The sequence below is a fragment of the Meriones unguiculatus genome, chromosome 16, assembly GCF_030254825.1.
Source record: "Meriones unguiculatus strain TT.TT164.6M chromosome 16, Bangor_MerUng_6.1, whole genome shotgun sequence".
Taxonomy (NCBI): domain Eukaryota; kingdom Metazoa; phylum Chordata; class Mammalia; order Rodentia; family Muridae; genus Meriones; species Meriones unguiculatus.
In genome coordinates, this window is record NC_083363.1 from 25,442,989 (window position 1) to 25,469,229 (window position 26,241).

Genomic DNA, 26,241 nt, shown 5'->3' on the forward strand with positions numbered 1-26,241 from the left:
CCTGATTAACAGAACTTTATTCAGTCATAGAAACTTTAGTGCAAAACAAAATCTAGGTCCATGTAACTGCACATGCCCATCCTGCTGGCTGTCTCCTGGCAACCGGAGGCACAGGAAGTTTCAGCCATCCAAGATTCCATGCAGTTCCTGTACACAGAGACCCCTTAGCTCATCACCCACTGATAGGCAGGCACTTCCTCCAATGATGAGGTGAAAGGGCAGTTCAACAGGAAGAGCTACAAGGTAGGAAAGGGGGGTGCAGGGGCCCCACAGCCAGGCAGAGACCACTGTTCACACGTTTCACACACAAAAGGCCAGGACCACAAGAGCACCACACGGCACGGGCAAGTTACATTCAGAACTTTCCCCTCCCCGCCCCACCCCACCCCACAGAACCCCCAACAAGGCAGACAGGAAGACAGGAAAGCAGAGCGAAAGAGTAGCCTATGGATAGCAAGGGCCCAAGCGGGTGCTTCCGAAAGCTCTGTGCTGTGACAATGGCAGCTCCATTATTCTAAAGGCCTGACAATTCTGTGCTTCTAATCATTCAAAAAAACTCCTTGGTACCACAGGAAGGTAGGCAGCTCCCACCATACCTCCTACACACCAAGTTAGGCCTCAGGAAATGCCTCTGCCCTCTGGCTCACCACCCTCCTCCAGCAGGTGGGTGAAAGGGCAACCGAGGAGCTGATGCCTAAATGTCCTCATCCTTCAAACAGAAAGGGGACTCTGAAGGGGCTAGACATGACACTAGACAGCAATCCTCTAGTAAAGGGGAGCGATGGGAGACAGACCAAAAAAGGGGGGTTCCTACTTATTATGAAGTCAAATAGATCTGGGTGCTACCCTAGACGCACAAGTAGGCAACTTCTGCAAGCTGGAAAACTAGTTCCACACATGGCGTTTGCAATGGTCGACAGCCTGCGAGGAGAAAAGGAGATGGTTAGGCTGCACAGGACAAATATTCTTGGTTCACCTGCACAACAGCATCACTGCAAAATGTGGCCTAGCTTCACACAAGTCACAGATGCTAAGAACCTAGGGCAGTATCAAAAGAGGACCTGTGGCCAGAACCAGAGAGACATAGCCCATTGCTGTCCTGTAAAAGGACTGGTACAGCAGGACCCCTTCAACCACTGTCAGTGGGTCCCCAGGTATGTCCTGCTGTTCAACCGAAAATCTCATCCAGCAGTAGCAAGGCAACAAGGGCTCAAAAGGGGCAGCTTCAGGCCCACATGCTACCCATAGGGTGTAACAGTACAGATAGCCCAGCAGTGGCCAAGGCTGACTCATCTCCCTGACATGGAACCATGGAGAGAAAGCAAAGGTAGTGGAAGTATTATTTACCAGAATCCAGGTCCAATACCCTACTAGTAGTGTAAACAAGTCTAGCCCCTAGGGATGCTCAAAACAGTGTTGGTTGCACCCTTGAGTCAAGGCTCAAAATGGGCCTCAGCCAGGAAACCCATGGGGAGCCCTGAGGACTTGTGCAGAGGCATGGGCCATGGGTCCCACAGGTTTGGGATTCCTAGTGATCGTGTATTTTCACACACGATCAATAAGAAAGAAAATACTAGGGGACACTGAGATGGCACAATGGGTAAGAAGAGATCATGCCATGGAAGCTTAATAATGCACTGAGTTCAGGAGTGGGAGAAGAGAGCCAGTTCCACAAAATTCTCCTCTGGCTTCCACACATCCCACAGGTCAGTATGCACCCACATTATCACCCTAGACAAAAGCACAGTTAGGGCTATGGCTCTTCTATTTCCATGAGGCAATCCTCTCTGTAGAAGGCAGTCTAGGACACTCACATTGCATCGGGCTGCAGTCTCCATGTTCTGACACCAATAGCTAGGGCCCCACACACACTTCTCAGTTCCCAGCAACAGCTTATACGCAGAAGGGCAAGCTCCAATTCTCTGGATGACAAAAACAAAACGAAACAAAAAATGAAAATAAGCCACCCTGCCAAGCCCATTTATTGCTGAGACCGAACCATTTCCAGCATCTGACAGAGTTCTGGCTCTCTTGCTCCCCGACCCCACCCCACTTAGACCATATCCATGCTAGTGCAAGGCCCAGGCATCTGGCAAGGCTTACCGAGCACACAAAGGAAGGATCCATCACTTCCACAAGGACTTCCACTAGCAAGGGCTCATACTCAGCAACAAATTCATCACACTGCCAAGGAAACAGACATGGGTTACAGTTTTGGTTGTGTCCACACAGCTAGACATTATACCAGAGACCCAGAGACCGTGCCATTTCAGAACTCAGGGTCCAGAGGCTGATCCCACTAGCCTAGGTCCTTTTCCTTCCTCAGCTCCATGTGCTGCCTCTCAGCTTCAAGACTACAGCACAGAGGATCCCCCTGCACGTGTGTACTGCACATTAGCAGTAGCCAGCCATGCCCATACCTGCTTCTGGTAGGGGTCGGGCAGAAAGCTACAACCCTTTTCAAGTGCAGCCAGTATCTCTTCCTTCGTGCTGTTTTTCTCCAGGTTGTGTTCCAAATAGCCGACCAGTTTCTTGCACACCTCACAGAACCCACCATTCTTCTGAGGAGACACATGTGCTACAGAAAAGAAAATGTAGGCCTCAATATTGGCAAGGTCCTCCTTAACCTGAGAATGGGCCCTTTCCCATTGGACTTACCGCGCAATGCAGACTGTTTGGGCAACTCGGTCTCTTTTGGCAGTGCAGGTACAAGGGGCAATGCAGGCTGCTCAAGTGTCTCCAGCGAATCAGGGCTAGCAGAACAGAGGAGGAATGCACTACACAGCAAGTCTGGGCTCACCTCGTGCAGAAGGATATCCAGCAAGGAAGGGCCGTATGTCTCTACCACCTCCTGGCACTTGGTTGAAGAAGGAGGGGGGAGCAGTGAGCATGCGTTGCCCAAACCTTTAATTAATAGTTCCTGAAACAGGCGAAAGGATTGTATCATACTAGAGGTAGACAGGAAGAAGATACCCTAGACCCACCAGGGAACTAGTCAAGAGTGCAGTGCTAGATCCCTCCCCTGGAAACCTCCCACTGGGCACTAGGGTGTACATCTGCCAGGAGATGACATCCCATGGACACCTTATGACTGGAGTACAGAGCAGACCTCCCATGCAAGAGCCTGCATACCTCAGTGCCATTGTTGGCAACCAGTTCAGACACCTTCTGCATCAGAAACTGACAAGCCCGGCAGAAAATCGCATTTTGCATCAGATCCTTCTGTGAAGGGCAAGAGGAGAGTATTCACCTAGTGCACCCACTCAGGAAGTACAGGCTGTCCCTTCCTGCCTGGGGCAGCTGTCCCCTGGACATTTCATCACTTTACCATCCTGTGTTCGTGTGGGAGAGGCAGATGGCAGTGTAGAACAAATTTGGTACCTGCCTGTTTAGAAGACAGTCCTGAAATCTCATTGCCACCTGAAACTGCTGCTCAGAATCCAGCTCTGCTAATACAGTGCTGGCAGGGAACCCCTATGTCTGCCAGCTTCCATCTCTGCTATCTAATAGGCCCTTAGAATTCAGTATACTCCAAAGATTGGAATCTTTAATTCTAATGACTGCCTTCTCTCATGAACTAGAGTGGGAGGAGAGAGTGGTACCCAGACAATTCCGTTATTCCATTGGATGCTTTGTCCTTTCCTGTTGCTACACCCTGAAAATAAAGGAGACAGAACAGGCAACAGGTAGGCAAGATACTATGGGTGTTCTAGAACCAAAGGAGCATATCCAGGCGATGGTACAAAGGATAGCTAAGCCAGACACCATGAGTGCTCTAGAACCAGAAGTGTGTCCAGGTAATGGAAAAGGAGACAGCTAGGCCAAATGCCATGGACGTTCTTGAAAAAGAAGAATGTGCATATGTTTTTTGTGTGACGCCATCAGGTCATGAGCAGGCAGGGACACAGGGCATACCAGAATACTACCTGACCCACAACCATATTCAATGCAGATGCATTATGGAATGGAACAACATACACCGGCCAAAGAAGGATTCTAAGGACACAGTATTGCCTATGTACATACACACAGGCCCAATGAGGCTGCTGTCCCCACTTCAGCACGTGTTTGGGAACCTCTAGTTTGTGATGTGGCTCTGAGGGACAGGACCAAAAAAGCACACGTGGAGCCAGGCCCTCTACCGTTGCCTGCAGAACAGGAGTTTCCCAAAGGTCTAGGGCTGGGATCTACATATAGGCACTTGGAACTCCAGGTCTCAACTCCAAATACATTTAGAAGCCAGGCAAGGAACGGAGAGGATATGACAGGGTGGAAGAACAGGGTGATCAGGCCTAGTCAGCAGAGAACAGGGACAAGTACCTCATGGGGCTCCATCAGTTCCAGGGCAGGGAGGATGTTCTTGATGGCCACATTGGCGGGGACCAGAGTCTTCATCGGCACCTTCTTGACCTCATCACAGAAGCCAAACAGTGCACAAATTTCCTTAGGTTGCTGAAGAAAGCACAGCCACTGTCAGACAGCCTGTGCTTGCTGCCCTTCAACCCCCTCATTAGATACCAGGTCAGGGTGCTAAGGTTCTAGCATAAAGCTGACTCCTCCCACTCAGGCTGGCTGAACTCTCAGATGCAATCCACAGGACTTCAATTAAAGAGTTCTATCTAGAGGAAATGGCCTGATTACTGCTATCAGAGCCACCATAGGATAGTCTTCTAGTACTTTTTGTACCCCTAGGCCAGGTTACATATGTCTTTCAGCTCACTGTCAGAGATAAGCTCTCTGGATGGTAACTATAAGGTTCCCATCATCTCACAGAAAGCACAATGTATCAGAATTGAAATCAAATGCCCCCCCAACTCACACTTCAGTGACAGCACCATTTAAAATGATATATTAAGGGGAAGAAATGCTGGCTTTTCTTAAAAGCCATATTTGATATTCACAACTATACATAGTACATGTGAGAGCCCAGGACCCAAACTGATGAGGCATTTCTAGTCACAAGGCTTCAAACAGCTCCTCTCTCATCATCTAAACACCAAGCCACGGGGAACCAAGTGTGACTATTCTGACTATCACACCACAAAAGCCAAGAGCAAGCCCATCCACCTGTGTATTATGTGTATTATGTAAACCAACTGCAACTAGCCCTCAGCTGTGAGCCCAGCATGGAAGCAGGGATACTGAGAACAAGATCATGGCCATGGTCCACCTGTACAATTGAGGCTGGAGAACTAAGGCCATGTGCCCCAAATTCCCTGTCTTTATTAACATATCTTAAGATTGGGAGATAGAGGTCAGAATGAGACTGAAAGTACCAAAGGTTTTTGTCTGTTTTTGTTTTGGCAGGAGGGGAAGGTGCCAAGATTCAGGGGCCTGTCTCTCCCAGGCAACGTAAATGAAAATTCAGGCATTTCAACTTAAGTCTTTTCCTATGTGATTCAAAATGCCTACCAGGATCTAGAACTCAAATCCAAGAGCCTGAAGGGAACATTCAGAACAGATCCAAAAGGGCAATGGCTCAGCAACATGCCACCTGGTGAGGCTGAAGCCTCAATTCAGAAATCACATACAAGTGTCTCTGTCTAGTAGGCCAGGCCACTGTCTGCATCTAGTTTGTTCATGCAGAAGCGTTTCTGGGGTTAGGAAGACAGCACTAAGTCATGCAATGCTACCTACTGTGAAAGGGCCTGTGCCTTCACTGAAGGAAGCAGAGGTACCACCATCATCACCATGGTGAGAGGCATGTGTGCTGTATGCTGTCCTAAGCACAGGCTCTGCCAGCTTCACCTTCTGGCCCTCCAAAAGGGGGGATAAACTTAGGGAAAGGATACCTAGTATGGGGAGACCTTCCATAGACCCTGTTAGAGCTCACCATGCCAGACCAAAAAAAAAAAAAAAAAAAAACGAGAGAAGAGCCAACAACTAGAAGCAGCAGACCACTACCACAAGCGAGTTCTCTTCACATACCTTATTCTGTTGAACAAAAAAACAGGAAATCGAAGGTGAAAATAAGAGAAAGGAAAGGACACAACGGTTAAGAAAAATTAAAACAATCAAGCAGTTAGGCATAGGGATGTCATGAAATCTTAAGGGGAATGCCCTGACAGGAAGGTAAGTATGGGGCCTAGGAAGCTAGTGCAGCCCTCAAGGGATAGGCCATGCTATAGAGCTGGTCAAAACTATCCTTGGGAGGGGTCTCCATTCCTGGAGTTAATCACACGGCCTTTCCGAGGGCTACATGGAACGAACTCCACAACCTCAGGCCAGATGCCAGCCTGCAAGGTGGGTATATGGGTTTGGGTTAGGAACTCCAGACTCAGTTACCCTAAGTGACAAACAGGGAGGGACACTACCATTCCAAAGTGTACCCAACCCGCAGAGGGCATATACATGATGTTCTAGCTACAGTTTGATGAAGGATGTAGCCACATGTCAGGGTAATGACCAGGCAGGCTTGGGGGTGTATACCATCAGTCCCAGAACTTGGGAAGTAAGGGCAGGCAGATCTCAGGACAGCAAGGACTACAAAATGAGACCGATATTTTTAGGGGAAAAGGCAAGTGAAATGTATTTCTCCTATAAAAAAAATATTTTTTTGGAGGAAAAAGCAACTTAAACTAAAATAGCATATGAAATTATTTCACTGGTGTGTTTTCAAATGATCTGACACAGAAAAACAGCTTTCAAAACAACTTCCTCGACACTGTAATAAAAATGACTGAAGTTCCCCGGAAGTTACCTTTCACCAGGCCACTTCACATCAAAGGGGCATCTTTACCATGGAGGTCATTATAAGCTGCCTTTAGATGTTTTTACTGTTCAGGCCATGAGCAATGAACCCAAACAAGCCACCCAACCAGAGGGACTGCTTAGGGAGCAGGTAAGTCCAAGATGAGTGGTAAGTGCACACAACGCAGGAAGGTGCCTATGTCCAAGCATGAAAAAGGACTCACACTCTGTGGAGTCTCAGCACCTGCTCCCTGCGGTCTTACAAGCCAACACTGATCAATAGTCAGCTGTCTCCCCCAGACCCCATGTTTTCCATATCTCACAGGAACAAGCCCTTAACCCAACCCTTGGACATTATCTGATGCCAATTTAGGAGCTAGGGAATTGAGCAGCAACTCTAGCTAATCCTGCTTCCCTGGACACAGAGCCAGCTCTGCCAGGCAGTACTCCTTCCCTCCTGAACCAGAACACAGCTGTCCTTGAATTCTCCCACCCTGACTTAGTGGCATGAAGCTCCTACAGATCCCAGCATTCAGGCACAAATAGCAATCTGATGGCCAGCTCACACATGCACAAGACTAGCAGACCCAGGCTACCAGGACAGCTGTCAGGGCAGCCAAGGATCACATCAGCTAAGGAAGACTTTGCTAGCAGGAGGATGGGCTAGGATGAGTTGAGAGTCTGCTTGAGAGTGTACTCTGGCCCAAGTGGAAAAGGAGGATCCTAAAGCGTGAAGTCATCAAATGCAAATGCTAAGCAGAGGTCTCTGGGCACCTACCATGTGCATCAACATCTGGACGGCAACACCAGAATACTCGTTAATGTAGTTCTTGCACTGCAGAGAAAAAGAATAAGTTCGTTACAACCCAACTGGCATTTCAATAGTGTCAACTGGTGATTTACAAATGGGCACAGACAGGCCTATATTCCCAGCAACCAGAGGCTGAGGCCAACCTGGACCAGAGAGCTGCTCTCACAGACCAAAAAAAAAAAAAAAAAAAAAAAAAAAAAATCCCAGAATAGACACATGTCTCTTCAAGATTTACTAAGATAATACAGTAATTTGGGTATTCTATACCCTATTAAAAAACTATGAAGATGTCAGAATAAGAGATCTGGGAGTCCTCAGTGTCTGATAACCCAAATGCCCAAGGTCACAGAGCAACCATTATTAATAAGCTAGAGAATATAGTTGGAAAACACTTAGGAAGCTTCCAAAGCCACTCAGAGGCTCTCAGTGCACTAAGAGAGTACTGAGACCCAGACTGTCCTTCAAGTTGCTCATCAGGTGACCCACTTCCAGGGTAAACAGAACTGAGAGCCTAATTCACAGACCACAGCTATTCTTTAAACACGGGCTGGGAAGACAATTTAGTGGGTAGAGGTGATACCATTAAGCCTGACACTGAATTTTATCTCTGAGAACCCACAACCGACTCCCAAAGGTTGTCCTCTGGCAATCTTATATGCACTTTGGCACACATCGAGCGTTTCTAATACATAGCAATAGCAAAGGAAATAAAAACATCTTTACTAAAGTGATTATTAAAGTAACTAAAATCTATCTATATCCCACTAAAAGCAGCTGGGGAAAGGGGCACTTGAAGCACCCTTCTCAGAGCCACTGGATGGTCACTATTTGCTGCCACCCTAGCCCAGAACATTATCCAAAGCACAGGGCTAGGGGCTCACCATGTCAGCCATGCTGGGCCCCAGGCGGTCACACTGCTCCTTGACATGCTCCACCAAGCTCTGAACGAAGGTAGAGTTGGTCCTCACAGCATTCTGGATGTCAGTTATCAGCTTCACACAGTCCTGGCAGACATCCTCGCTGGCCTACAGAAGAACAGCAGCAAGCTCCTGTGAGAGTGCAGCATCTCTGGAGATGCCACACCAGAAATGACAGGCTCAACAGCTCCTGGGAGCCAGGCTTTTAACCTTCAGGCCCTTCAATCTCCTAACAGCACTGCATGAAGCTGGCAGTGGGCGTGGCCTGAAGGGAGAGCCTGTGCTTCAGTAGGGGGTAGGCATTTTAAGTATTTAAAATCTTTTAGAGACTACAGTGTCAAAGAACAGAATGAAGTTCTATTCAGCAGTGAATGTGATGCCCCTGCTGCGCTCACCCTGACTCCACCTGCCTTCAGCTAACCTTAGCCTGGGGCTGGCTGTGAGGGTGATCCTGAGGGTACAGCAGGAGAGGGATGTTGGCCATGAAGGGGGCTACCACACTGGCCATGTCCACCTCCGGGATCTTGTTGGACTCCAGCTGTTTCTGGTGGTTTTGCTCTGCCAAGTACTTCTGAAGGGACTGACACAGGTTCAGTGAGGAGCACACTTCTCCAGGGTTGCTCTGAAAAGGAGAAGACACAGCTGAAAGCCTTCCCCACAGGGCAAGAGAAGCCTGTTATCATCGAGTCAGCCCCTCTCTCATGTCCATTAAAAAAAGAAACACTACACCACTCAGTGTACCTAGGAAGAATAGGAAAGCTACAACCCAAGTGCCTAACCTGCACAGGCCTCCCAGGCCCCCAAATGTCACTGCTGCTGACAATCAGCTCTTCCTTAAAGGAAAATGAGCCACTGAGCAGAGACTGAATCATGGCTTAACATAACCCACCAATTTAAAACAAACACCTTTCACTTGGCTCACAAATCCTCTTCTCTTATCATGACCTATATGCATGACCACCTCAGGAAGATCTTCAGTTCTCATCAAATTCTCTCCCATTCAACCTGCTTCCTTGCATGGCCATTTTCTCAGACCTTCCCCGACCTCCAGGCTCCTATATTCCCCTTCCATGAGTATGGCCACCTTCCAAATACAACGTGCATCTGTCCCCACCACACCTCTTAGAAATGCTGTAGTGTTCTTTCTATTCTTGCCATGGGACACAGATGGCTTTGTGTGTCAAATGCCCACCTTCCTCACAAAACCTTGGTTTCACCTTTCGCCCTCTTAACTCCACTGGCTGGCTTCAGGAACCCTTCTTCCTTGAAGGCCTTTCAAATTCCACAGAACTAGCTCCTAGTTCTGACTGCTGACTCCTGGCTTCTGGTACCTAGTTTCAATCTAGTTTGGACACAGTGTACACTTGAATGGCAAATGAGCATCCTAGTAGCTGAACCCTCACGAGATCCTCAGGATTAGTCTGACTTCTACATTCACAGAGATGAAGCTACGTGTTTGCTGTAGAAATAAAGGCCTGACAGAATACCGATTTCTATTATCAACAGGATGCAGGAGTCCAACTCAAGGCACCCTGGCCCTAGCAAATCACAGACAGGAAACTCACTGTGCCACAGCTACTCCATGCAAGGAACCCTAAAAAGAAGAGCTGCAGGAGAAACCCAAAGCCATGAACCCACTTTCCCTTTCAGACCCTGTGCTCTGGGCCCTAGAAGTACCTTAAAAAGGGCCCTCCTCCATCACCTACCATCTCTCCCTTAATCATGTCCAGGATAACAGGCAGGTAAGAGTCAACCACTTCCTTGCATGAAGCGGACAGGCTAGACTCATGAATCCACTCACAGGTCTTCTCCAGGTAATGAAGGATCTCCTCCTGTAAAAGGACACAACACAAGGAAAAAGGTGCTTTCATCAGTGACCTCAGCAACAATCAAGTAGGGCTGAGTGTGGGTCCTCAGCATCCACAAACATAAAAGCCAGGGCTGGCAAAGTTCACCTCAAACCCTAGCGCTGGGGAAGTGGGGAATACGCATGTGTATGAGAACAGGCCTATCCCAGCAGGGAACTGGCCAGACAGACTAGCTGAAATGACGAGGCCCTGTGTAGTGAACTGAGTGAAGAGAGACGCACACACCCAAAGAACTGACCTTGGCCTCCACGTGCCCAAACACAGATGATCAAACCCACATACCACAAGTACACACACAAAATTGATGCCTCCAGTACTCAAGACAGCAAGTTCAAGGAAAGCCTGGGCTACCTAGTAAACTCTGCCTCAAGAAGACAGCAGGTACTAGAGCCTTGAATCTTGGTGGAGACAGCTCAAAGGTTAAAAGCACTGGCTGCTCTTGCGGTGGACCTGAGTTCAGTTCTCAGCACCCATACGGTAGCTCACGAGCATCTGCAGCAGCTAGCTGTTCCAGGGGATTCCATGCCCTCTTCTGATCTCTGAGCACAGGCACGTAGATGGTACAAATACACATTCCGGCAAGATATTCATACTCATAACAGAAAAATAAGGCCGGGCAGAGTGGTGCACACCTTTAACCCAAGCACCTAGAAGGCAGAGGCAGGTGAGGTGGGATCTCGCTAAGTTCAAGGCCAGGACAGCCAGGGCTGCACAGAGAAACCCTGCCTTGGAGAACAAAATATTAAAAGAAAAATGAATTTTAAAAATCTCTAAAAATTAAAAATAAGATCTTTAAGAACAAACCAAACATGTTCTGTCAGATTTTAGTATGTCCTGAAAGGCATGATATATAACAGGGTTTACCACCCCTTGGCCAACGGGACTCCTCTCTGGACATCCAGACCCACACCCACCCTCCTCCACAGTAACTTACCTGAGTGTCATTTTTCTTCAGCAAGTTCCCAGCTTCAGTGACAACCATTTTGCATATGTCACATGGAAGGGATTTCTAAGAGGAAAGAGCATGACAGAAGTTCTGCATGTTTGAACAGTTCACATCATGTCAACCCCTCCCCCACCCGTGCAAGATGCTATTCTAATCACCACCAAGCTGCAGATACAGAACATTCCACAGTCCTCACTCAATGCACACAAAACTTGATAAGAGGCAGTAATACTCAAAACAGTGACTGTGAGCAAATGAGAACCCAGATAAGAAGGTTCTAGCCACAAGATAATGAGTGGTTAGGCACCTTTTAATCAAATTTTCTTCTCTTGCTAAAAGTAGGTTATCAGGCCCTGGAGTTTAGAAGGCGCACTCCACTTAGCCCGCCCTACCGTGTCTAGGACAGCCCTGCCATTCTGTGCTTAACCTCCTCCACTTCTCTGAGCACCACACTAGAGTGTTCTGTTCATCACCACCATCATCCAAAAGGCAGAACAGCTAGAAACAAAATAGTATGGCTACAGCAGTCTCCAGGTTCAGTCAATGGTCGGCCTGGTTAAGCAACGAGAAACGGTGAGTATTCATAGTCTGAGCTTCCTGGGATGAGTGACGGAGACTTGGTATGCCTGCCTGGGTGCTTGTATCAAAACCTACCAGCCCTGCATCTGGGGTGTGGGGTAGACCCGGAAGGAAGGGCCATACGAGAGTGTGGGGCCACCAAGAGACAAGGGCCCTACAGGACTGGACTCTGACTCTCCATTTCTGAGGTGAGCTGGGGACAACCTGAAGCAGGTCCTGTCTCCAGTGTCCCCAAGGACAGTATGACAAAATGCTCTACAGATGTTGGAGGGTGCACTCACTGCTGTGGGCTTGCTCCAGACCAGTTGCTGGCAGTGCTTTAGAGCACCGCAATCCACTGCTGTCTTCACATCTCTGCACAGCACTGCTGATCCTCCAGAGCATTTCTTCGGGTCTTGGACAGGGCTGGTCAGAGCTAAAAGGAGAAAGAGGGTAAGGAGGGACTCCTTTCCAACAAGCCCAGTACAGAAGTCCACAGAGCTAAGGACTAGCCCTGCCTGCTGCCTATGTGGATACTTGGTCCTCACTAGCCCAAGAAATGTAAACTGCATCATAGAATGGCTGACCACGTAGAGAATCTTTCTTAAGCCACAGACTGACAGGACACATTTGTCCTCAAAATCTGATTATAACAATTCCAGCATGGCATGCAGGAGGCTGAGGCAGGGGTGGTGGGTCTCACACCAACCTGGGCTACATGGTCATATGCTATCTCAAAACAACAACAAAAAACAAAACAAAAAACAGACTTTATCAGACACAAGAAAATGGGATACATGAGGACCAACTCCAGCAGTCAGAGGGTGTTAACCTCTGCTGAAAGCTTGAGACACCTAGCTCAAGTCAAACAAGAGAAACCCACACCCCTCAGTCACACTACTTCACTTGGACACCCAGTGAGTCACATGCCTACATTTAGCCAACATGTATATAGCTCACACAGCGATCCATGAGCAGACTCTTCCTACAGACTAAGGGGATGAATGACATGGTTCTACTGAGGAGTTCACAAGCTCCACTGAGATAGATTCCCAAAGGAGTCGGAGCCAGCTCACCGGCCTGACAGCCTATACCTTCTCAGATACCAGACATGAACAATAAAACTTCTGCCCACACTCCAGCCTTCCCTGCCAACACACACACACACCAAACCATAAATACATCTCGTTCCCAAACTCAACTGCCCAGAGGCCAACCCAGGGTGAAAACTGCTGGAAGGGTGGTGTCATATAGCAAAGGTTTCTTAGACCTAAGCCTGAGGCCTGCCTTGGGTTCCACGCCAGCATAAGCTAAGCTTTGTTGCTGTTGTTAAAACACCTTTGCCAGGTACTTCCCCCAGTGAGGAAAAAAGGTGCCAAATAGGTCTCTGGGTAAAGGACTGCACAGTGGCAGGCACATAGGGAGCCAGAGGCTGGCAAGCTCAAACACCAGCAGACCAAGAAGGCAGGATGGCTGACTGCCAACATTTCCCCCACCAGGTTTCTGGGAACACTGATTTCTACCACAAGCCCAAGCCACAGGCAGACCCTGTGGTTTTGCCCTCTAGGAACTTGACACAGAAGCCATGTTCAGGCTGTTTTGGCCAGGTGACTGAGTCTGAAAGTAACACTGACACAGACGCAGGTAAGGAACTTAGCATCTTATTTGCTCCCCCAGCACAATATCCAACGACCTGACTCTGAGAAAGGGGCCCATCCTATGGGCAACACCACAGCAGGCCCAGGGATCTGAGGGCACATAAGCAGGTGCACATCTGTTTTATCGAGACCAAGGTTGCAGAAGTGAAAAAGAGAAACACACAGATGGCAGAGCACCCCCTGGGAGGCATGCCTGTAAACCCCACACAAAGAGGCTGAAGAAGGACAATGGTCTAACTGAGCTCTGAGACTCATATCTCAAAAGGAAAATAATGGGGGTGGGGTGACGATTTGACTCAGTGGGTAAAGGCAATCCAAGTGGGATCCCTAGGGAATCCCTAACGGGGGGGGGGGGGGGAATCTCATACACACGTGGTTTTCAAATAGGCGAGGAACCTGTCCTGCCTGTGGCAGAAGCTCTTCTGGCTGTTTCTAGACCCCAGAGCACTGAGCAACTTAAAGCAGAGAGCCATCTTTAACACAACAGGGACACCATGGAAAGGGTGGGGTTGCCTTGCTAGGTGTTGACACCCAATCCTGGGGTTTTTATCAGTATAATTATTACCCAGGGCTGGAAAGATGGCTCAGTGGTTGAGAGCACACACTGCTCCTGCAGAGGACCTGAATTAATACCTGCAACTCCAGCTCCAGGGAGATGGGACTCTTCTGACCTCCACAGACACCCATAGTCACATACACCTACCCACAGATTATCAAAAATAAAAACAAATATTTCTCAAAAAATTACCCCAACACTTTTTGGCCAGTTATTTCCCAAATTATATACTCAGGCAAAGTTTTGGTCTCCATTCTCACCCTCCACACCCATTCCTTAAAACCAGCTTCCTTCTGAGGCTATTGGTTAGCTACTTCTAAGAAAGTTCTTAGAATGTTTGCCTGAGCTCCTAGCAAGATCTGATTGAACCTGTTGTTATTCATGTCCTTACAGAAAGGAACAGCACTCAGCATGCACAAGTTAAACCCTATACTTCAAGTCAAGGACCTGGCACAGCAATCAAAGCCCAGGCAGTAAAGAATTTCCTTGGGGGAGGGAGAAGGAGGGGTACTGTTGTCTTTCCTCCACACCTGCCTTTAGTCTTCGGAGACAAGGCCTTCATATACAGCACAGGCCAGCCTGAAACTCAAATCCTCCTGCTTCAGCCTCCCTAGTGCTGAGATGAGAAGGTATGCCACCATTCCCGGCTTTAGCTTTAATCCTAGCACTTTGTGAAGCTCACAAAGGCCTCAGAGTTGAAGGCCAGCTTGACGCTCGCGCGCGCACACAGCAAGAGACAGGAGAGAGAGAGAGAGAGAGAGAAAGGGAAGGGAGGGAGGGAGAGTTAGTTTCATGACAAGCAATTGAAATCCTGTCTAAATAACAATGGTCACACATGCCTGTAATCCCAACTGAGGAAGGCCTACTATAAATTGGGGCTAGCCTGGGTTTCATAGTGAGTGCAAAGCCAGCCTAGTAGTCACAGAACCTTGTCTCAAAAACAGAAAACCAAGGCTGGGAGTGGTGATTACACAACTTTAATACCAGCACCAGGAAGGGAGGCAATGGCAGGTGGCTCTTGGCTAGCCAGGGCCAGTGAGACCCTGTCTCAAACCAACAAAAAAAAAAAAAAAAAAAAAAAAAAAAAATGGCTTAAAAGGTTGACACAGCTCAACGAACAGCTTTCCTAGCACATGTGGGAACCAGGTTCAATTCTCAGTCCCAGCAAATAATGTAATAATAAAATAACCCAAAATAAAACTAGGGATCAACAGAATTTATTGCAGTAAGAATGGCTGACAGGAGTCTGGGTTTGATGGCACCTGTTAAACTCAAAACCCCCCAGAGAGCTGGTGAGATGGCTCAGCAGGTAAAGATGGTTACTGCCAAGCCTGATGATGTAAGTTTCATCCTCATGAAGCAGATGGTGCTGACTCTCACGACTTGCATACTGTGGAATGTTGTCTACCCATACACCAATAAGTGTTATTTTTTTTAAATGCTCACAGAAGTTAGGTGTGGTGGTTTACACCTGAGAGCTCAGTATTTGGGAGGCTGAAGCAGGATTATAGAAGCCAGCTGGTACTGTCTCCAAAACAAAATGAACAAGCAGGATGCAAAATGGGTAAGGTGGAAACCTGAGTAAGATACCTGGAACCCATATAGTAGATGGACAGAACCCCCCACAAGTTGACCTCTGACCTCCACACTCACATTACCTAACTGCACCTAACCCCCACCCCACCCCTATACATACACAAATAAAACAGAAGGCTGGGAGGCAAGAACTGCTCACAGAGCCCTGTGTGGTCCAGGCACTCTTGAGACAACTTGAAAGATTTAAAGCTTCTGACTGAGACTTTAGACCCATCACCACTACTGAGTAATGTCTAATTAGACGTGGCCCAGGAGACAGGACCTGCCTCCCAGTCTAGCTCTGCTGCTTGCTATCCAAACAGCCTTAAGCAAGCTATGCTCTTCTAAGCTTGTTTGTGCATCCTTAAAACCAAAGCTTCTGATGCCAGGGGACTGTGAGGAATCAAGATGATCTAATCACAAACACTTGAGCTGCCTGAGCTCAGCACAACCACCCCCCACTTGATCTCTCAGGGACTGTACCTGGCTGCAGTGAGTGGCCATGCACCTATTTAGGTGGTACACACTTCTAGCCACACGCCCTGGAGATCTTGGCCTCTTAAGTCTGCACATGAGGGTATTACTAGTACCTGCTTCAAGGGACCTGCACTACCTGATACTTGTAAAATGTGTGCCGTCACGCCACAGTGCACTGAGTGCCTGTGTCATGTGCAGCTGAGGCAGCAGCAGGACCTCCTGGTGACCCTGGTGACTCACATTCCTGATTAGAACGGGACATTTACTTCAGAAGCAGAGACCTGGACAGCCTTAACACAACCTCAGAGACCCTAAGCCACTGACCAAGTCCCAAGAATACAAGGGGAATGAGCAGGGGACATCTCCAGGAACCTAGAAAACACTTCTGCTTTCTCTAGAGACTAAACAAGTTTTGAACAAGTCAGAACGAGAGGGGCCAAGCAAGGAGCAAACAAACATTGCAATTGCAATGCACGGTGACCCTTAACGCTGGGCAGTAGATACCAGCTGATTGCCTCATTGTTCAGAACACACCTGGAACCTGCTCTTTATTTGTGCATGTGTCCGTTTGCCTGTCACATGTGCATGCATGTGTGTATGCATGTGTGCATAGAGTTCAATCTTGAGTGTCATTCAGGACCATGCATCTTGAGACAGATTCTCACTAGGACCTGGGCTTCACAGTTTACAATGTTACCATGACTGACCAGAAAGGCCCATGATCCACCTGTCTCCACCTCCCCAGTGTTAAGATCAGACACCACTGTTCATGGCTTGTGGGTTCTAGGGATCAAACTCTGGTCCTTATGCCTGCTAGGCCAACATCCCAGTCCAGCAACCCATCACCTCCCCAAACTATAGAAGCTTCTCTGGAAGGGCAAGGACTACAGCCTGGGACCAAGCTGGTTGGAAGCCCTGCTTGGCTTTATACTAACCCTGACAATGTGCTAATCATCTGCAAAAATAGAAACCATCTCTGGACCTCTGTGAAGATGAAATTAGAAAACATGAGGGCTCCCGGTACCTGGAAAGCTCTGAAGTTTATGTGGACAAATGTAAACTGTGGCCCTGGAGGGGAAGCCAAGAGGAGAAGGGCTCATGTTCTAGTATATACATTTTAGCATTTTATTTATACATTATACATTTTAACCTGTTTTTCCTCAGGTTACTTTTTAAAACAGAATAAGCATTTCAACTGTTTAAGCAGCTACTGTTCTGTACAGAAGACAAGCCATTCCCAGAACACCAATGCACACCGATTACACATTGCAATCGCCTCTGCAACAGGGTCTGCTCATGAGAGGCCATTATGTCTTACATGCAGTTTAGATGCAATGGCTAGAGAACCTCATCAGCAATCTTGGACTATGAAGGAAAAAAGAGCCAGACCTCAAGAATGGAAAATGTGATGCAGAGTCTCTATCTCAGAGGTGTTCTAGAGGACAGCCAAAGCTAGACCGACAGGTTCTATAGGACTTCAGCAGTTCTAATTCTAGATCTCTGGTTTTTGCAGTCAAAGTTAAACCCCACTAATGTGCGTGCCTAATCAACCACTTTGTCCACCAAGTATCTCCAAACAAGTCAGTATCATATATAAGGCTTGCCTATCCACCCTGCCTAGAACACACACCTACCTGCCATTCGATAAACAGCCTCTATATTTGGACCATCCTTGTGCCCTTCCTTTAATAATTTTATGTAACTGTGCTAATACCGCTTGAATTTAGTAAGAGAAAGTGTTCAGCCTCCAGAGCAACTGCATTCCACAGCTTACTGGATCTGCTGCCTGGGGAATGAAATGTATAACCATGGCAACAGTCAAGTTGCCTAGAAACAGAGGAGAGGCAGTGTTGCCCTCAGTCCCACTTGCAGACATTTGTCAGGGAAACTAATACACAAAAGTGCCAGTCTCTCCACGCAGCCATGCTTCCAGATGCTGGCATGGCGTGCTTGTCATCTCCTACAGTCTTACAGAACTTGAACTGTGTGTAGCCCATCCTGGCTTTGTGAGATCCCAACTCAAAAGAAAAAAATCCCGACAAGGTTCTTCCTTTAAATGGCCACACATCAGGTGACGAGATGAACTTTCATATACTCAGATAAGACTGCAATATGCCTTGGCCCTGAGCACATCCTGGCCTGAAGGACAGCCCAGGTTCCAGCCAGGTGAGAAGGTACAGGCAAGGGCCAGAGGCACAGCAGCATGGTTCTAGAGCCCGGGCACGATGCAGCCTCGGGAGAGCTGGTCATCCATGACAGTGCTCCACTGCTGGCCCAGGAAGTTGCAGTCAGTCCCACCCAACAGCATAGGCCCTTGCATCTCGGGCCATGCAGCCCTGGTACTGGCATTACTGTAGATGACCCGGCCAAGGGGAGAATGCTGTGATCTGAACTTGGTCTGTGTGACTGCTCACAGTGAAGGTCTCAGATACAAGCATGTCACCTACAAATGTTACTGTGGGCTTCCTTGGTTTAAAAACTGAAACCTAACATTTCAACCCTCCTCTTATGGCCTAAGTTAAGGCAGGCTGCTAGGACAGCCTAGCATTTAAGCTGGTTGCTCGGCTCTCCCACTGCTGTCCAGAGGACTAACACAACTTGCCTTGAGTTCAAAGCACTTGAGCCACCTTGCGAAGAGCTGGATATTCTGGCTGTAAACCCAGCCCAGCAGCTGTTCAAGGGGCAGTCTTAAACGCAGGTCCCAGAGACCTCGAAGAGGGGTAGGGATACCGCAAGCTCTTCACAAAACCAAACTTTTTCCTTAAGTCATCTGTCATGTGGCCCAACAGACTGAACACAGAAGTAGCTGCGTGTTAAAATAACACCAGCCAGGTGTCAAGGTTTGAAGAGGACAGGGCTCAGTGGTAAAGCACTTGCCTGGCATGCACAAACCCTGGGCTCCATCCCCCAGAAACACGTGCAGCCACAATCATGCAAAACACTCACACTGGGACAGTGATGCGGACACCAACAACCCATAGGAGGAACAAGAGCTCTCTGAAGTCTTCTACACACGAGGAGGTCCCTAGGGGAAAACCTCTCCTCCTCCCTGGGATTAATTAGTTCTTTTCTGTTATTAGCATGCACAGCGACAGGTTTCATGATGACAGTCTCATATCACTGAAGTTTGCTCAGGACCCTCCTTGCACTGCCCACTCAAATCAAACTCTGAGAACCAGAGAGAACTGCCACTTTCTCCAAGTTTAGCAAAAATCAGTTCCCCAAACAATAGCTGGTTCCTTTTTCAGATTTGCCTGGCTTCCTGGGTCCTACAGAAAGATCTCCCACAGGCCCTAGAGGGGGTGACCTCCAGCTTGACCACAAACAACTGTGAAAGCTAGTATTTCACCTAAGCCCAAAGAGACATTCTGGATTTGTCAACTCCCAGGAACAATATCTTAATGTGAAAGCCAGAACTTGAAACGCTTCATTCAAATCTTGATTTGATGAATCCAGCAATGAGGACAGTGCCCTATATCCCAGCTATTCAGGAGGCTGACACATGATCACATATTCAAAGCCTGCCAAGGCTACAGGACAAGGGTTTAAAGCCAGCCTACCACACTTACTGAGACCCTGTCTCAAAATAAGAGAGCAGGGAATAGCTCTGTGGTAGGGTGACTTGACTGCTTAGGACTACCAGGAGGGACAAGTCAGAGAAGCAGATAGACCAGGTATGGTGGCAAATGGCTGTGATTCCAACACCAGAAAAGCGGAAGGAGGAGGACTGCCATTGGTTCTAGGCCAGACATAACTACATAAGACCCTGTCTCAAACAATCTAACCTGTGAACCTGAGTTCAATCCCAAGCTCTGAAGATAATGAGATCTGACACTACTTTTAAATTACAGTTTTAAAGAACAGAAGTGCCAGTGGAGGCCAAAAAAAGGGTACCCAGTTCCCAGGAACTAGCACTATAGCCAGTTGTGAGCTGCCACGTGGAGACTGGCAATCAAAAGCAGCTAGTGATCGTAGCCACAGAGCCATCTCTCCAGCCCCTAACTTGTGTGCGCATGTGTACACACTCATCACAGCATGCATGTGGAAGTCGAAGCTGAGGGACTCACTGCTCTTCCTTCCACCATGTGAGTCCCAGGGACGGAACCTAGGTAGGCCAGACTTAGTGGCAAGCACCTTTACTTGCTGAGCCATCTCACTGGCCCTCATTAGCACTACCAGCATTCAGGTTCATGCATCAGTCACCCACTACTGGCCATACCCCATCTACTGCCCCTTAACAGACAGACAGACATGCACGCGCACGCGCGCGCGCGCGCGCGCACACGCACACACACACACACACACACACACACACACACTCCATAACCACTTTTAAACAGCTAGGGGACATTACTACTAGACAGGAATACTAGAACAGGAATTTAGACTACTGGGGAAATTGGTAAAAACCTCTGCAATGTTTGCAGTATGGTCAGTAAGTCAGTGTCTCCGGGCCCACCCTGCCAGCCTACTTTGTAATAATAAAGTAAATGCCAAGCCAGGAAGAGATTCCTCCAGAGAGAAGCAAATAGCCTCCCTGTTTATAAGAAATAAATTCCTGTTGCTTAAGCCAAAAACAAAATCAATGCAGTGCACACAAACAGAGAAGGTAGGTGAAGGGTTACAGGAACTGGCCATACTGCCTTTTTGTAACTCTTCTGTAAATCAGAGAGCAGGAGTGAATGACTCCTGCTGAGCTGCTGAGGGAGGAGGATTATGAACAGTTCAGGGCCAATCTGGACAACACCTGTGAGTTACAAGCTGGCTTGGTAGTTAAACCTGGTTCAGCTACCTCTTAGTGGCTGGCTAACTACTCATTTTCCTAACTCTGTAATTATGCACAGCACACATTTTTAATAAGCCACTTAAATTTGTTGCTAATCTACAGCATCCCTTAAAGTGAAAGACACCAAGGAAATCACCAAGCCAAGCTCAGAAGAGGGTCACCATGCTTTTGCTGGTGGGACAACAGAGACAACAAGAAAAAGTGATTATCAGTGCGCAGCAAACAGTACTTCACCAAGCTAATCCATTAAACCCTCAGAGCGATGTAGTGAGGGAGTAACAATGACTCCAATTGGCATATGAAGAAATCAGGAGGTTAAGTGCCTGGCCTAAGGCCACACAGTGTTGGCTATTAGATAACACTCTGCTCCACTGTCTCATACCCAACCTGGACCAGTCAACTCTGAACCGGGCGTGGCTCTGCACACCGGTAAATCCCCACTTGGGAGGCAGAGATAGGAAGACTGCACATATTCCAGGGGGGAAAGGGGGGAGGATAATAAAGTAACTAAGGCCAGTCTCCACACCAACCACTACACTTAACACTGGTTTGGTTTTGAGAGGACCCCTCTGCTCCTGAGTGCTGGGATTAAAGGGTCTCTCTATGCAGAGTGGCTGTCCTGGAACTCTACATAGACCAAACTGCCCTCAAATTCATGGAGACTCACCTGCCTCTGCCTCTCAATTACTTTTGATTAAAAGCCAATGGGACTAAGGACTAGACAGGCAAGTGAAGCAAGGCAGAGGCAGAGGAAGGTGGATCTCTGGGAGTTCAAGGCCAGCCTGGTCTACAAAGTTAATCCTGGCCAGCCAGGACCATTACACAGAAAAAGCCTGTGTTGAAACAACAAATGACCGTGCCCAGCTACATTCACATTTTTTAAGTTGAAAGTTGCTGGGAATCTAGTTCCATAGTAAAGTGCTTGGCTTAGCATCCAGAAAGACCTGGCTTTACTCACCAGTACCGCAGCCAAATAAAACAGCGTAATTTGAAACTAGGCACAGGAATACAGCGCACGCCGATAGCCTCAGCACTGGGGAAGCACAGCAATCAAGGACAAAAAAGGAGGGACTGCGTTCACAGCCTTACTCCTTCAGTCACAGAACTCAAGAGACAGAGGCAGGGGATCTCTGTGAATTCATGATCAGCCTGATCTACAAAGTGAGTTCCAAGACAACAGAGAGTAAGACTTGTCTCAAAAAAATAAATAAAAACAAAAATTGATCTGGAGGTGGGTGCAATAGGAATTCGGATGCTTACCATGTACAAAGTCCTGAATTCAATCCCTGGTACCAAAACCAAAACCAAGCAAGCAGGTCAATGTAATCGGCGCTCTCACCTGTGCTTTACCTAATGTGTAAGAGGCCCTCACTTCAATCCTCAATAGCAGGGGTGGTGGGAAATCTGTAACTTCCTTTTTGATGGCCAGCTGGAGAACAAGGCTTAGAGGCTAGAAGCCAGTACCCTGCTAGAAGCCTGTCACCATGCTTCAAAACAGCCTGCCATTATCCAAGCAGCAGGCCTTGACCTTAGGGGCTTCCCAGGCATTCTCCTTCGGTAGTGTCCCCAACCCCATAGAGCAACAACCTGCCCTTCCTCTTCCTGTTCATTTCAGATCCTGCCAATAGCCTGGATGTTCCAGTTTCACAAGAGAAAATGGAGTCATAGGGTTGAGAGTCTAGGGCGCTCGCCTGGCACATGTAAGGCCCTTGAGTTCACAGGATCATAAAAAGCATATGAAAGAAAAATTACAGGCTAGGTTCTCCTTCTCAGAGCTAGACAATTCCATCCAACTCAAATCCAACATACTTCAAAACAACCTGTCAAATATAGTTCAAGAACTTGACAAGATGGGCTGGGGAGATGGCTAGTAGTTTTGCTACAGAAGCCCCAGGGCCTGAGTTCAGATCCCCAGCGCCCACACTGTGAGTGGCACACCCTCACCCAGCACAGTGGTGGCGGACTGGGACTTCCTGGCTACCAGCCCAGCTCCCAGGTCCAGTGAGATAACCTGACAGGGTATGCCTGACGGCTCCCTCTGGCCTTTGAGAGGTGTGCATACCCCACACCGCACAAACAGACACCCAGAAAACAAAACTGACAGAAGCTAGGCTTGGTGGCTCATGCTCCTGTACGTGAAACTGGTGGACTGCATTCAAGGTTAACCTGTGCCACACAGCCGCACATAAGTCAAGGCCAGCCTTCCTGCGCTACAAGCAGGAACCTGTCTTTTTCTTTTTTTTTTTAAAGCACTACCTTTTGCTAAACAGGATTTACTCAGCATCATCAGCAGGTGAAACTGGGGGTTCCTGTTGCTATTCAGAACTTAGGCAGGCTAGGCCACAAACTCCTATCCTAAAAAAAAAAAAAAAAAAAAAAAAATCCCTGAGAACACACTGCCTCAGTGTATACAGATGTTAGCCAGGGGTTAGCTATGGCCCAAATGGCAGCAGCAATGGCATGTCAGCTTTGGTGAGTGTTATCTGCCTTTGCCACCACCTTGCCAACTCTCTATGCTCAGCTTACCAACTCTGACCCACTGGAGCAATCCCCTCAACTACATGTCCTGACATTAAAGATTCCCTGAAGCTGGGGTGAGCAAAGCGGTCTCCTGCAAACAGAGGAGACAAAGCATGAATGGAGTCAGGGGGTGCACAGAGCCAATGACGCCAAGCGATGGTTAGGCTCGGATCCTGCCACCACGTCACCACTCTGGAGATTGTGCATGGAAACTACACTCAGCACAGTTTTGTTTTTTTTTTAAATATATGTATTTTAATGTGTGTATGCATAGAAATTATACTCAGTACAGGGTAGGTTTTTAAATATATTTTAAAAATGTGTATGCCTGCACATGTGCACCTGTGTTCTGGGGATCAAAGGAAAACCTACCAGACTCAGAGCTCTTCCTCTACCAAGTGAGGCCTGATGGAGCTGAGGTCAGGTCCAGCACTTAGCATCTTCACCACCTGTACTGTCTTATCTCCACAGCCCTGCCAATGAGCACGTGCAGGGCGTGAGCCTTGAGACACCCCCAGCCAGCAGCCTCTGACGTGAGAGTATGGGCACCTGTCCTCATTTCTTAGGAAGAGGTTAAGATAACCTTAAAAAATAACCTTTGATTCTTTTAGCATGTCTTTATTTTCTGTCTAGGTGTGAAAGGCAGGCAGACTGGATGGGTGAAGAGCAGCCAAGAACAAGTGTCTGTACTCCTGGCACTTTGCGAAGATTGTACTGGACCTGGGTCATGCTAAGCATCCAGAACATCATTAAAACACAAGCCATGAAATCTCTCCAGTTTGAGTAGCACTCTGTAATACAGTACTGCCACACTGAACATATAGGCCTTAAGAGCCTCGGGGAGCACACATGGGCTACGGATATCACAGACTTTACTAACTCAATGGTTGGGACTAGTCAAGGCAAGCTAGCATTCCTATCAATGTGACCTTGGCATAAAGCTATAGGCCTGGGGTTAGATGAAGGGCATGATAGGACCCTCCCACCTACCTAAGTGGTCAGTTAACTAGACTCTGGTCAAATAAACTACATATGCATTAAAAATACTTTTTCCAAAGAAACAGTTAAGAGATGTAGTGTGACTCAGTAAAAGGGTGATCACCTACCATGTATTATGGTCCAAGTTCAATGCCACACACTACAGAAAGGGGGAAAAAAAGAAGTCTGTCTTGGGTGATGTCAGAACTCACAAGGGATGACTCAATGCCAACAGGATCAAGTGCATTTTTCATTGTTCTTGCAACAAAATCTCAATATATAGTCCAGACTAGCCTTAAACTTTCCCTGTAGCCCAGGCTGGCCTCAAATTTAAGATCCTCCTACCTCCATGCTCAGATTACAGGTGTTCACTCCTCTAACCTGATCCAAACTTTTTTTCTTTTAAGCACATGTAATTTCCCTCACTTAGAAAGTGGAGGCAGGAGGATCAGGAGTTCAAGGTCATTAGCTGCAGAGCAAGTTCGTTCAAGGCCAACATGGCTCCTACGTAACAGTTTAAGGTGACTTTGGGATACTTAACAGGGGCCTTAGGGGTCCCCTACAATGAGTAGTTACAAATAAGCAGACCCTGAATCTGGGAGCTGGAGATGTTCGCTTCCTTTGGCGGGCTGTGACCTGAAAATACAGACTTAGGAGGTGACCCTCTGTGGGGATTAAAATCTCGATTCACACTGTACCTCACGATGACTGAAATGAGACTAAGGCAAGACTTAAGAGGAAAGATCCACCACAGCAAACCAGGTGGCCTCTCCCAGAAACACGATGATGCTGCGGATCCCCTGCGCTCGCCGCCTAGGTAACCTACAGAGCTTTTAACAATCATCGTATCATTTTAGAAAAAAAAAAAACAAAAAACTATTTCTCTGCCCAGCTCTCACATTCGCTACAAAATAAATGCTGGTCAACGGCTTCGCCAGATCAAACAAAAATATTAAGAGGTTCAATGCAATAGGGGCCACAAACTCCCTCCAAGACCTACTACGCTCAGGACCTCACACACAAGCCAAGATCACAACCCCCGCACCAACCTCCAACCCGGGCAAACACACAGGCGCTTCCTGCAACTCCCTTACCCGTGCAGCCTGGGACATGCAGGATGGAGATTCAGGCCTTGTTGATCACAAGCCCCAAAACAGGGACAACACGGTGGCGGGAGGGGTCACCGAGACCCCCCTTCCCCCACCCCCAGGGAGAAGGGCGGCCACCCGCAAGACCTTGCATAAAGGCCTGCACACTCGGGACACGCCGCCTCCCCCACCGCCCAACCGTCCCCTCTGGAACTGGCCCCGGCCTGAGCCTGCGCAGAACACGCCCGAAAAATCGAGCTGAGGGCGAGGTCCACGAGGCCGGATTGCCCTGTTCCGGGGATCAGGGGACGCTAGGGCGTCCCTCTCCACCACACCGAGGTCCCCTCAACGCTCACCGGTGACCAGAAGGCCGGAGAGGAGGGCGAGAAGGTACATGGCGCCGCTGCTTTCCGCAGGCTGCAATGCAGACGACCGTCAGCTGACCCGGCGGATATAAGTCTACCCCCAGCCCCGACGCAGCGCCGTGCGCAGGCGCGGGCCCCGCCCCAACTGGGCGCAGCCTGACTCAGCGTCGGGCAGCGCGCCTAGGGGGAGAGAGGGAGGGAGCTGAGAGGACCTGGTCGAGTCGTAGCTGGGCCAGCCGGCAGGGGAGGCGGGTTGAGGTAGTAAAGGAAAGCTTTATCTGGTGATTAAATCAAGGTCAGGAGTTTTACGGTATATAACGCATCTCTTTTCCTTGGCAATGTGTGGAATCTTGCTTAGGGCCAGTACCAAACCCTAAACTGCATCTTTTGGTACCTAATAGCTTTTCAGTCTTACTCTCCCACCCCTTTTGAAGGACAATATTTGTTT

General features: G+C 48.2%; 1 protein-coding gene across 2 annotated transcripts; it reads right to left on the reverse strand.

The window, feature by feature from the left end:
- Psap (prosaposin) lies at positions 1 to 25,942 on the reverse strand. 2 transcript variants are annotated; one of them, XM_060369489.1, is made up of 14 exons: positions 25,785 to 25,942; positions 12,093 to 12,226; positions 11,221 to 11,295; positions 10,125 to 10,250; positions 8,840 to 9,040; positions 8,383 to 8,526; positions 7,469 to 7,525; positions 4,321 to 4,452; positions 3,133 to 3,222; positions 2,659 to 2,920; positions 2,421 to 2,578; positions 2,104 to 2,184; positions 1,815 to 1,922; positions 1 to 921 (listed from the first exon to the last, which is right to left on the reverse strand). In XM_060369489.1, exons 1-14 carry the CDS (start codon positions 25,822 to 25,824, stop codon positions 886 to 888), a joined length of 1,644 nt encoding a protein of 547 aa, XP_060225472.1. In that variant the 5' UTR covers positions 25,825 to 25,942; the 3' UTR covers positions 1 to 885. The 2 variants fall into 2 exon arrangements, with proteins under 2 accessions (XP_060225472.1, XP_060225473.1); XM_060369490.1 differs by lacking the exon at positions 25,785 to 25,942 and adding an exon at positions 25,435 to 25,576.
- Positions 25,943 to 26,241: the final 299 nt, after the last annotated feature.

Coding starts and splice junctions, on each gene's coding strand:
- Psap (XM_060369489.1), bottom strand. CDS start 25,824: ATGTACCTTCTCGCCCTCCTCTCCGGCCTTCTGGTCACCG. Junction 12,227..25,784: donor CTCCGGCCTTCTGGTCACCG/GTGAGCGTTGAG, acceptor TTCTCCTTTTAG/CTCTGACCAGCCCTGTCCAA. Junction 2,185..2,420: donor CCGACCCCTACCAGAAGCAG/GTATGGGCATGG, acceptor TTTCCTTGGCAG/TGTGATGAATTTGTTGCTGA.